This window comes from Stegodyphus dumicola, chromosome 12 (assembly GCF_044657685.1).
Source record: "Stegodyphus dumicola isolate Sdum_Otavi_A_Nest chromosome 12, ASM4465768v1".
Taxonomy (NCBI): domain Eukaryota; kingdom Metazoa; phylum Arthropoda; class Arachnida; order Araneae; family Eresidae; genus Stegodyphus; species Stegodyphus dumicola.
This window is the reverse complement of record NC_140779.1, coordinates 108,503,830-108,516,134: the sequence shown is the minus strand read 5'-3', so window position 1 is coordinate 108,516,134 and position 12,305 is coordinate 108,503,830. Positions and strand designations below refer to the sequence as shown.

The 12,305-nt window shown below is 33.3% G+C and overlaps 1 protein-coding gene across 2 annotated transcripts; it reads right to left on the bottom strand.

The window, feature by feature from the left end:
- Positions 1 to 5,537, bottom strand: LOC118193793 (zinc finger protein 516-like). Of its 2 annotated transcripts, none has more exons than XM_085806786.1 (2): positions 5,428 to 5,537; positions 1 to 1,553 (listed from the first exon to the last, which is right to left on the bottom strand). In XM_085806786.1, the coding sequence occupies exons 1-2, from the start codon at positions 5,434 to 5,436 to the stop codon at positions 1,137 to 1,139; spliced, it is 426 nt and encodes a 141-aa protein (XP_085662912.1). In that variant the 5' UTR covers positions 5,437 to 5,537; the 3' UTR covers positions 1 to 1,136. The 2 variants fall into 2 exon arrangements, with proteins under 2 accessions (XP_085662912.1, XP_035220830.1); XM_035364939.2 differs by lacking the exon at positions 5,428 to 5,537 and adding an exon at positions 1,711 to 2,006.
- Between the last annotated feature and the right edge of the window lie 6,768 nt (positions 5,538 to 12,305).

Below are 12,305 nucleotides of genomic sequence, written 5' to 3'. Positions count from 1 at the left end.
TAACTCTTACGAATATATTTTATTATGAACGAAAGATTGTCATGACACAGTATAACTCTTAAGAATATACATATCTTTACCAGCATATAGACATTACTAAGTGAACCAAAGAAAGATATTACAAGAGAATTTCCTCCCCAATCTATATTATATTTCTAAAATATTTAAACTTTTATGCATTCCCGAATACAGATGAAAACAGTGAGCTTCCAGTTCCACGAAGGCATACGAGAAGGAGGGAGAAAATACGTTATAAGATATTATTCTGTTTGCATATATTAGATAAAATTAATTTAAACCTTTTATAAATGATATTTGTAGTAATGCTTTGAACTTCATAAAAGTGAGAATTCACTTTGTTAATACATGTATCATCAGTTATTTACATTAGTCAATGTAATATCATTATTCGTTAGATATACTATATGCATACATATTTAAAGTTTAATTCTCTTATGAGTAAATAACTATCTGTTAACAGAAAGAGGTCCATATTTTGCAATATTTAGCTCGCATTCAACAACTTTTTCTAAGATCCTCATTGAGCCACGTTCATTAAATTCATCAACGCTCTTTTTTATTTTTTCGAAGGCTTCGTCAATCTCTGTTTCTATATCATGCCCTTTAAATAACTGCTGACAGTTTCTACAAAAATGAGGATAAATCTATTCAGTGTCTCCATCTACATTCTCACGACTCATTTTAACGGTAACTGTTAAATACCATTTCAGACACCGATATGTGTCTACATCATAACTCAGTTTTTCTACAAGTTGCAATTTTATATATTCAAGAAACACATCTAAATCTTCATCATTCTCTGTGTTAGAGAAAATCGATTCAGTTGAGAACATACCATTAAGACCTGTGATTTTAGTGGACTTACATTCATTAACAGAGTCAACTTTTCTTCGTATTTGCAGGACTCGTGTCACATCATGTTCCATTGGAATATGACGTAGTAGATCACTTTTTCTTTTAAATACTTCTGAATACTGGATACAGTTTCTAAGATGGGAAGTTTCATGCTGTTTCAAAGCATTGTCATCAGTAAATCGTTTTGGACAGCTACTACAGTTAAAAAATGTTTCATGGGATTTCATGTCTCTTCAAATCCTTCTTACTTGAAAAAACTTCTAAACATTCACTAAAAATTTAAAATGATAAGCTTCACGACTTTTCAAACCATCAGCTTCTCTAAATTTTTTAGAACATACACTACATCTGAAGGTTCTTTCATGAAATTTCAAACGTCTATTTAGATCACTTGTTTTCAAGAAAACTCGCATACACATCGCACAAGTAAAATTTCGGAGATGAATCGCTTCTTGAACTCTTAAATTATCAACACGTGTGAATCTCTTGAAACACATACTGCACTGAAAAGGTGTTTTTTTAGTATGAAGCCTCATATGTCGGTTCAAGACATTCCACAGTCTATAGAAAGACATTCCACAGTCCTCGTACTGAAAGAGACGTTCTCCTGTATGGATCTTTAGATGTTGTTTTAAATTTTGTTTCAATGTAAACTTCTTGCCACAAATAGGACACACCTAAGATAAAACACGAGAAAATCATGAGTATTAAAATGATATATACAGTTCTTTTAAACTTTAATTATATCATTCATCATATATCTTAAACATTAACAACCTACTATTTTCGTATTAGATGTTAAACATATATTCCATAAAACAAAGTGAAACCTACCTCCTTAGATACAAATTCATCATCAATAGTGTCGCTGGAGATTAAACAAGAATTATCCATTCAGAATTCAAAAAGAACAACAAACATACACACAATGCACAAGCATAAAGCTAGGTTAAAAAAAGGCAATGCAATGTTCATTCTGAAGATATGAATTTATATATGCCATTCCACTGATTAAGAAATTAACTCAATTCACCAATCAAATAAAACGGATCAAGAAGCATCACCTCTTATCCAGTTAGAAACGCATACATTTCATTAATATACTGAGATATGATTATTTTCTATTATGTCAATCATCTGATAACATCTTGACTCTTCTAGCCAGAATAATGCGAATGACATGAAAGTGTACTGGAACTTTATCAGAATTAGATAAGTCAGCAAGATTAAATACATGGGATAGTTACATTATCTTAAGATGTTAAACATGTGATTAAGAAAGTAAAAATCTATCGATCATAACCGAACAAACGAATGCTTTTATTCACTAAATATTCAGAAAATAATGCAATATCATTAATAATACTATCAGACAACACTATAGATGAATAAATATGATAACTTATTTTGATTTGGTTGATTCTCTCAAATTTTGTCAATCAAATACTTGATACTAATTTTAAATATTTTAATTTTCACATTATTGCAAAAACCCATTGACTATTTTCAAAAACTTTCCTTTTAGATCCATACATTTATCTCTCTGAAACATTTAACTGTAACACTTTTTGTAATACCAACAACTAAATATTACATTTCTTATTAAAACATGGAAGTGAATCTCAGATTTCCTTCTACGAAACACCAACTAATTCTAATATAATTCCTATAATAAAATCATTTTATCACTTAAAATTACACACTTATTACCATATAAGATCACATATGCAGACCATATAAAGTATGAAATAAAGAAAACTCTTTTCGAATGTTTTTCGACTCAAGATAAGGTTATTCATATGAACATGTAAATATTCTTCAAGTTTGGAGAGCTTCTCAAATAACACAGCGTATAAATATACAAGTTCCAAAATATAAATGGTAACTGTGGAGAAAATGTTTGATAGCAACTGTTCAAAAGTGATTATTTTGTCATTCTCTGCGAAATGCTCGTATACAATTTAATCCTCACTCTTACGTAGAATTTACAATTCTACAAAAGGCTTTGGTAGAGAGAATCTTAATTCCCTTTGTTTAGTTAGTTGCTTACTTATTGTTCTTGCGAGGTGTCGTTCCGCATGAAGTGACATAAATCGAAGATATTTTTCTCTTTAAATACCCTTTGTATTGCTTTGCATTTAATGTTTTAGTACTTTGAAGTATAACTATTGATTATACTGCGTGATATTCTGAACACTTGTACGAATATCTCTGAGGAGAACTCAAGAGTTCTGATGTATTTCTGTTGTTAAGAATAAATTTTAATAACTTATTATTAAACTTGTACATTCAATCTACACTGGTGAAATAAATAAAGAGAATTTGCATATTTGATCTACGATCTTCAGAACTACTGGACATATTTTAATAAAATTTGAAGTGAACGTACGTTGATATAATACCAACAAAATAAACATTCAATAGTTATAATAGACACACATGTTCGTGTATAATTCTCATGGGAGTCTGAAGGTCTGAAAAAGCGGTTGCAGATGACGCAAAAGAAAAGGGTTAATAGGGGGTGTAGTCCCTTCTTACAGCTATACAGGCCTCGCAAAGTAGAAATGAACGTGGACCAAGCAGAGATGAAAGCTGGTCAAGTAGCTGTTAAAGAAGAAGCGATATAACTCCAAGAAGAGATGAAAGCCCTTCAAGAAAAGATGAAAGCTGGTCAATTATCTGTTAAAGGAGAAATGTGAGCGGACCAGGAAGATATGAAAGCTGGCCAAGTAGTGATGAAAGCTTACAGAGAATCTGTTAAAGGAGAGATGAAAGCAGTTCAAGAAAGGTGGAAGCTGATCAGGTATCTATTAAAGTAGAGATGAAAACCGTTGAAGAAAAAGATGAAAGCTGGTCAAGTATTTATTAAAGAGATGATAAAAACAGGTCAAAAGGACTAGCTGTGTAACAGAAAACAAATTTGAGGTTGTCAAAGGCAGAATTGATGTTGTTGAAAATAAAGTTGGAGACATTGAAGAAAGAGTTTATTATTTTAAAGAACAAATAGAAGAAAGAGTTTCTGCTGTGGAGCAAAGAATCGAATGGACAGTTTCTGTCGTCTAACAACAAATTGACGACAGAGTTTGTGTTGCAGTTGTCAAAGAGTTTGACACCTTAAAGAAGTGCACAGCGACAACTGGAAGCAATTCTGAGGGTTTTAAATTTTTATCCATGCCTGCTTGTCCCTCTCTGAAGTTATCCACATATAATGGGAAGACCTCCTGGTAAGTGTATAAGACACAATTTTCTATAGTGGCGGAAGCGAATGGATGGTGTTCCCAAGCTAAGGCGTGTCATCTCGCCGCTTCTCTGTGAGCAGACGCAGCGGATATTCTTCAGACTGTTCCCGAAAACCAGAGGCTAGGTTTTAAAGGTCTACCCGACGCGTTGGAGCTTCGCTTTGGAGAGAAATGCTTAAAAGACTATCGCGGGCTTCAGTTAAAATCCGGTTAACAGAAGCTCACGGAAACACTCCAGGAATTTGCCACGGTTGTTGAAAGGCTGTCTTATCTCGCCTTTTCGGAATGCCCGACAGAAACAAGAGAAATCCTGTCCCTACATTACTTCATCGACTGCATGCGGGATCCTGAAATACAAAAAGCTTGAATGACGGATGCCAAGGATTTAAAAAGCCCTCTGGTGTACGCCATCATATTCAGCTGCTTGCTGAGCTGCGGAGCTCAGCAAGCAGCTCGTAGAAACCGCCACCCAATCAGAGCTGCTCAAATCCAGGAGCCAGTGGATCAAGTCACTACTCATTTAAACAATTTAACCAGACAACTCAAAGCTTTGGGACGGAATATTAGTGGCAAGAAACTGACCCTAAAGTGCTGGAACTGCGGTGCTGAAGGCCACATACGAAGAAACAGCAGAACACACCAGTGCATGGAAGCTAAGACATCTCCCTGCAAGAATCAGGGAAATTCATTAACAGGGCGCAAGTTGCCAGATGATGAGAAAACCCATTTTAAAGCACTTCAAATTTCTAGAATGAGTGGCGGCAGTAATGGACCCTTCATCACCGGACATATCAATAGAGTTCCCTGCAGTTTGACTATCGATACATGAGCCAACGTTACCATCATTAGAAAAGATTTGCTTCGACAACTAGAAGGCAAACTTATCTGGAGGCCGTCCTGCGTTACGCTCCAGACTGAGTACAGGAAGAAGTTAGACATCAACGTGAAATTAAACGTTAACATCACGTTTGGAAGTGCCGCCTACCATCACACGCATATGTGGCGGATATTACAGATCCTTGTATACTTGGATTGGACTTTCTATTGGAAGTACAATTCTTCTTTGGACTTCAAAAATAACTAACTGCATTCTGCCTCTGAGGACTTTCTAGTTTATTGTTTAGTGTTTTCATGTGACAAAGTGTTTTCTTGTGACACTAAAAATACTACAGTTTGAAATATAACTTCACTAAAATTATTTACATGCCTGCAAAAATTCGTAACAATATTATTTAAAGAAAAACGCGGGAATTACTCTTGCCGTTAATTTAAATAGTAGCTAGACAGGATATCAAATAAATTCTACACATACCATCTCCATACTCAGGTGAGATAAATTGCTACTGCAAGAAATATCAGCGCGGGGACCGATGTCGACACCATAAGCAATCTATATTTCTTACGGGAGAATGTGTAATAAGCTGATAATGTTTTTACGTCATGAGTCAAATGAACGTGAAAAAATGGTTCATTGAATACACTATCAATATTTCTCTACTTCAACCTTTTATCTCAGAAAGTAGATGAAGTTCCATTAAATGTTATTCTTTGACTGTTCTTTTTTAGCACAAAGGGGCAATTTGTAAAGAAGGGCTATTAATTTCGTTTTGTCATTTTGTGTTGATTCACTATAAATGGCGAATCACTTTTGAAATTGTTGCTTCCAAATATTAGAGCCCTGCATTATATTTAAAGAAATTAAATAAAGAAGAATCTACATAAATGTACGTATGCTTCTCGCATTATGATAAAGCAACGGTACCTAGAGCCATCAAATTTTGAATAACGTACGTTTCCACCCGAATATAGGCATCTGGAATCCCGAATTTGGAATTTGTTTTATTATCTGTTACATATTTTGTAAAGCATTTATGAGTTTTTAATTAAGAAAGTCAACGATTTCAAAGCCAGGAATGGCAATACTATACGAAAAAAAAAAAAATTATCTTCAGCTCACGAGACTGTGTATCGGAAATTCTAAAGCTATGCTCTTTTAAATATTTTGTCATATTGCTGTTGAATTGAATTTTATGGTTAAAGTGCGAAGAACATGATGTTTAATAAATAAAAGTAATACACAAAACGTTAAACAAACGACCCTTTGGGTATAATATAAAATCTTAAAGTTTTCATATTCTTTTAGTTATTTTTAATTAAACATATATGACAATCGTTAATTAAAATTAAACCTGTAGAAATTGACATATGAAGTAGCAACAGTTGCTTACCAATTAGCCAAATCTGAATAGATTTCCATTTTTCTAAAAATTCAAGGTAACAGTCGGCAATAAAGTGTCTCAATATATTGAAATTTGAGACTTAATTTACATATAAAAGTATATTGGAAGTCGAATAAAACGTGCATTGGTTGTAGAGGAAACTTTCACTTCCAGATGATTCTTGGGAAAATAAATAAAAATAACATAATGTAGAACGTGACGTGCCACTACTTGGCTACAGTTAATTTATATAAAACGATATTTCACGAGTCACTAAGTCTATTCTTGACAAAAACAGAAAATAATTAATAATTAATACATTAAATCATATGACATGTTCCAGAAAAGAAATTTATTTCGGGTATAGTTTTAGTACAAAACTCTAACTTTGGAGACGAAGGTAGAAATCATAAAGAAAGTAGAGAATGGAGAATGCAAAATAAAGTTAGCAGCTGACTATGGAATTACAAAAAATACCTTGTCAACTTGTTTAAGAAAACAAGGAATCAATTTTAGATTCGTGGAGAAAATCTAAATTTGCTAGAGGAAGGAAACGCATGAGAAATACGTCCCAGGAAGACCTAGAAAAAGCTTTACTGCTTTTTCCTTTTAATTATTCCAGGAGGCTAAATCTCGAAATTTTCCGATGAATGGACCCTTACTGTAAACGAAGGCTGATGAACTGGCAAGTCGAATGGGTATTGAAGATATTAAATGCAGTGATGGGTTTTGTGCGACCGTTAAGTTTATGTGTTATTAAATGGGTTTTATTTTAAATCTTCATTCCGAGTTTTGATTACTCTGTACGAAGGCAAAACGGGAAGAAACATCGTCTGACTGTTTTCGCGACCCTAGTGGTTTGGCATGGGAAAACAGCATAAAACCGTAAAACTTTATTGGAAAATACTGCTAAAATAATTTCAGTTATCTGTTGACTCAAAATTTCATTTATATTTCGTAACTGGAGAAAAATAAAAATTCATCTCTTCTCGAGCTTAATCGTTTTATTAGAGGAATTCTGAACTACTTCATGCTTTTCTCGGAATCAAATCTTAGAACAGGAGTAATTTATCTCACGAAGGTTGTTTGAGGTACTTGCTGCTTATTCTTTAATGTTCAAATATTTTTTAAAAATAAATTTTGCATTATTCCTCCTTTTAGTTCAACAAGGCAACTTAAATGCGTGTGGTTTAAGCTCCTTAATTAAATTTCTTTCCCTTTTCCAGTAAGGCAACACAGAAGTTTAAATCTTCTAAATGGAGCTTCACAAAGAAACTTACTTTCCTAGTTCTTCAAGATAATGCAATAGCTTGTTTTTACACTGATTTGAAGAAAAAAAATTCCAAAGTTTGCTTCATTTCCGTAGACTTAATGCTCTGTAGTCTCTGATCTTTCCTTCATATATATTTGAATGGGAATAGAAGTATTTTATCTATTCCAAGGATTGTGTCTGACTGCGCTTTTTAGTTTATCTGAAAAGCTACTTCTTTCTTCATTTCTTTTAACATGCTAAAAACATGAGAGATGATCTTTAAAGCACATTAGTTGGTTTATTTAATTTTGGTAAAGCTCGCAAGGGTTGTCTGTGTTTGCAGAGATGCTTTCTTGGGGATTCTCTAAGGGAAAATGCTCGCATTCCCGTTAGATATGGGAGAAACCGCGAAAACGTTCATATAGTCAGCCCGTTCGCCTAGAATCGAACACTGGACGAACCACCAGTATTGAGCGACTTTACCGCTCTGCCGCTGGTGCGCTTGATCTTTAAAGTGTAAGTCTTTGTTTACGTATTATATCTCATGCATATTACTGCTTTCAAACTGACCTGATAGCACACAAAAGAAACATTTTATCCTCGAAAGATAAAATAGAGATTTTTGAGACAAGTGAATCATAACTGCATAAGCCTGCGCCTTTGAAAGTATATGCTCTAACAAATATGCTTATAATCATAATCTGCTCGTACGAGGATATTAAATATACAAAGTCAAATTAAATAAAATTGTAATAGCTATGATATGCAAAAATTTAAAGCGAAATTTGTAGTTCTTTTGCTGACTTATTGTAATCAAGGGTATCTTTGGAATGCTTTCTGATCAATCGGTCTATTCAATTAGCTTTTCAATTATTTAATTATCTAAATGTGTATCTGCAAGTTTGTTTTGATATTTTTATTTCAAATACGAGTATATCATAATTGAAGGAGCTGTTATTAGAATAGCGAAAATAAGGAATAACTAAAATTGATCAGTAAAAAATATTGTTACGAATTTTGCATTTAGTTACATATTTTGTTTAGTAGAATTATAATAAAATTGTTTTATTTCCCCGTGCAATGCAGTGCATGACAAATTTTAAGAGTAAACTACGCCGGAAAATTAAAAATACAAGAGCACGTGCATTTAACATTGAATAAAAGTTTATCTCGGTAAGTTACATTTAATTTGAACAAATGTGATTGACTACTATGTTATCTGTAACCGTAATTCTACTCTTTTTGCTTTCCAGAAGTTGCTAGAACTATCTCGCGCGGCCTCTTTAAAAAGCTATAAAACACCAGAGAGAGACCATCTCAGCTCGGTTGTTTATTGTAGCAAATTCGCGGTGAGATCCGATTAGCTTTCTCTGCGCTTTGGATTGCGTTCTATTTAATGTTTTTAGTAGTTCAAAATATAGCTACAGAGTATATTGCGTGAAATATCACGAATATCTTTGAGGGAAAATCCAGCATTTTGTTATATTTCTTGTGATAAGAATAAATTTTATTAAATTTTTATCGAACTTGTACATTCAATCTATTACGAATTCATACGCACGCAACAAAATGATGACATACTAACGGTAGTACATAATGAAACATTTGAAACATCGTGTAAAAATGAGGAATAGGAATACGTCAACTGAAGATTGGCATGTAAAATACTTGCGTGCCTTACGTTCTTGATTTTTGCTTTATAGCATTATAAAACCAAGGGACCTGGCCATTTACCTACTTAGATTAGTTTCATAGCAGTACATTGTTATTGTAACAAAGTTAGTGATTTAAAAAGAAGCTACTTAAGAACTACAACAAGCCACAACAAGGAAGTCATGTGGTGTCCATATCAGATTTGTTCTTAATCAGAATAAGATAATCACTCATTCACAATACTAAGAAATTTAAACAGAACCGAAGAGGAACAATATCTTATAACATAGAAATTATAATTAATAGTATTAATGGTATAATGTTTATAACTGAAGTTTGTTACATTCGTATATTTAAGAAATGCATTTCTAACATCATATATTTGTGAACTTGGTCTTCGAAATATTACTGCATCAATCATGAATTTGCTATGCTATATGAAAACGTGCAGAAATGACAAGTCTGAGATATTTTGTGGCAAATTCAACAAATCAAAATATTTGTGAATTGTACTGTTTAGTTTTTTATCCACAGGAAAAATGTGTAAGATATTTTCTTTCGGTTATTTAGAAATTTCATTTCATTAAGATAAATATTTAAATTTTATAAATTATATACTAAAATGCTCCATTCAGTACAGTAAAACATTGACGTAAAAAATTATTTATTTATTTGTCTTATAAAATTAAGCGCTCAAAATGTTTAAAAGGGATTACAGATTAATAAATATTTATTAAATCTATATAAAATGATATACTATAAAAATTTTAATTTTGTAGGATATATTTTTATAACGAACGAACAAAGCCGTTTTTCCTTCCTTGTACGAAGTAAAAGACTTGTTGTAAAGTAAAGGAAGTATTGCAATCGCGAAAAATTTCGGGTATCATATTACTAAAGGAAATATCAATTTTCATCGTTCCCAAAGTCATCTGGACTTTTTTTTTTTTTTTTTTTTTTTTTTTTTTTTATGGCCTCTGTTCGTATGCATAAAACGGAGGGCTCTTTTTTACTAAAACGGATTGTGAAATAGAATTAAAACGAATTTTTTTCATGATGTCTGTTCGCACATACGTAGGTATGTATGTTTCTCACAAAACTCAAAAACGATTAGATGTAGAACGGTGAAATTTTGTATGTAAGATTGCTATAACTTCTAGTTGTGCACCTCCCTTTATTACTGCAAGGCATACCAGTATATGCATATATATATGTGTGTGTATCAAATAACTGATGAAAATATTCATGTTTTGGCAATGTCAAATTAACAAAAAAATTAATTTTCGATAAATGACTGAATCTAACTTTTAATGCGGCTTCCCAGTTCCAGTACTTATATTTGGTAAAGCTTTAAACTCGTTATGAAAATTAAAAGTACAAGAAGTTAGACTCTTGTACTTTTTTTTTTCTTGTTAGTAACCGCGATATTTAATTTGAAGATTTTTAGTTTTTAATGTCGTTTTCAATTTGTCTTGACGCTTAGTTAATACAGAATAATTCGAGGAAATAAATGAAGTGCAGCTAAAAACTGTTACAGTTTAAAGGCCACAACAAGGAAGTCATATGGTGTCCATATCAGATTTGTTCTTAATCAGAATAAGATAATCACTCATTCACAATACTAAGAAATTTAAACAGAACCGAAGAGGAACAATATCTTATAACATAGAAATTATAATAAACATGACGGAGGAATTATAATAAAATTGCACGCGCTTCTTTAATGACAAAAATTATCGTTCTTATGCACTTCCGTAAGTAAAATTTCCGTTAAAGAAATCTAATATAGACAAAAAAATATGTTTCATATTATATAATTATTTCATATTAATTTAAATTCCTTATGTAATTATTTTGAACAGAATTAAATTGCGCTATAAAATACTCACTTTTACTGCAGAATCGTAACTTAAATGACTATTATTAAGAGTAGTTTCTTAACCAAACAAAAATTTACAATTACTATGCCGCCGCCCAGATGGTGTAGTTGTTAGGGGAGCTTACCGCGGTGCAAAAGGGCCAGGGTTTGAATTCTGCAGAAGGCATGAATATTTGTAAATGTATAGTATCTTTACGGAATGGAGGCATTCTAAATACATGGCGAACCGGAAGTCCTCTCGTGTGGTTTGGTGGCAGGGGAAAGAGGTGGGAGACCCTCAGACCCCCCTTGGCGTGTTTTTCCTAAAAATTGGCGAGGAAGTAGAAGTCCAACGTCTTTGAGGCTCTGGCAGCCCTTCTTCCACGAAATACATGGGCAAGATAACAGCAACAAATTGATATTTAAATAGTTATTTTACGAGATGTATAACATTTTAGGGTTAGTGCAATAAATAAATAGATGAATAAAATTTAAAGGATGTTATACAGTCATTAGTACTTTTTTTATGCAGGAGACGTGAAAAATGAGCAAAGCTCTCACCGTGACATGAACTTGGACTTCTCAAATACTAGTAGGCTACCCATTACACCACGAAGGCATGCAGAAAGGAGGGAGAAAGGGCGACTGGGAATCGCCAAATCCTGGTGGTGAAGAACCATCATCCACCACCTTTTATTTTGAGGGCCACTGTAGATCCAATAGGTTATTTTGATGCTGCAGACACGAAAATGAACAGTGACCTAGCCAGACTCGAACCATGGATCTCTTGAATACGCGCCGAGTGTGCTACCATCACATCAGGAAGGCATGCAGAAAGGAGGGAGAAAGCACCTTATGTATTCCCACTTTTAAAGGGCGACTGGGGATTAGGGGACCAAATCGCCAAATCCTGGTGAAGACTCATCCTCCACCACCTTTTAGTTCGCGCGCCACTGTGGAATCATTAGGATTTTTCTTTTGTTTTAATGCGGGAGACGGGAAAAATGAGCAGTGCCTCGCCGGGACTCGAACCTGGACTTTTCGAATACGCGTCGAGTGTGCTAACCATTACACCACAAAGGCATGCAGAAAGGAGGGAGAAAATACCTTATAAGTAAAAAAGGAAATTAACAGTAAAATACATAAAAATGTTGTATCACTTTGGAGAATTTGTGGTTTGAGAGATTCACACAGCATCAAATTCTAAG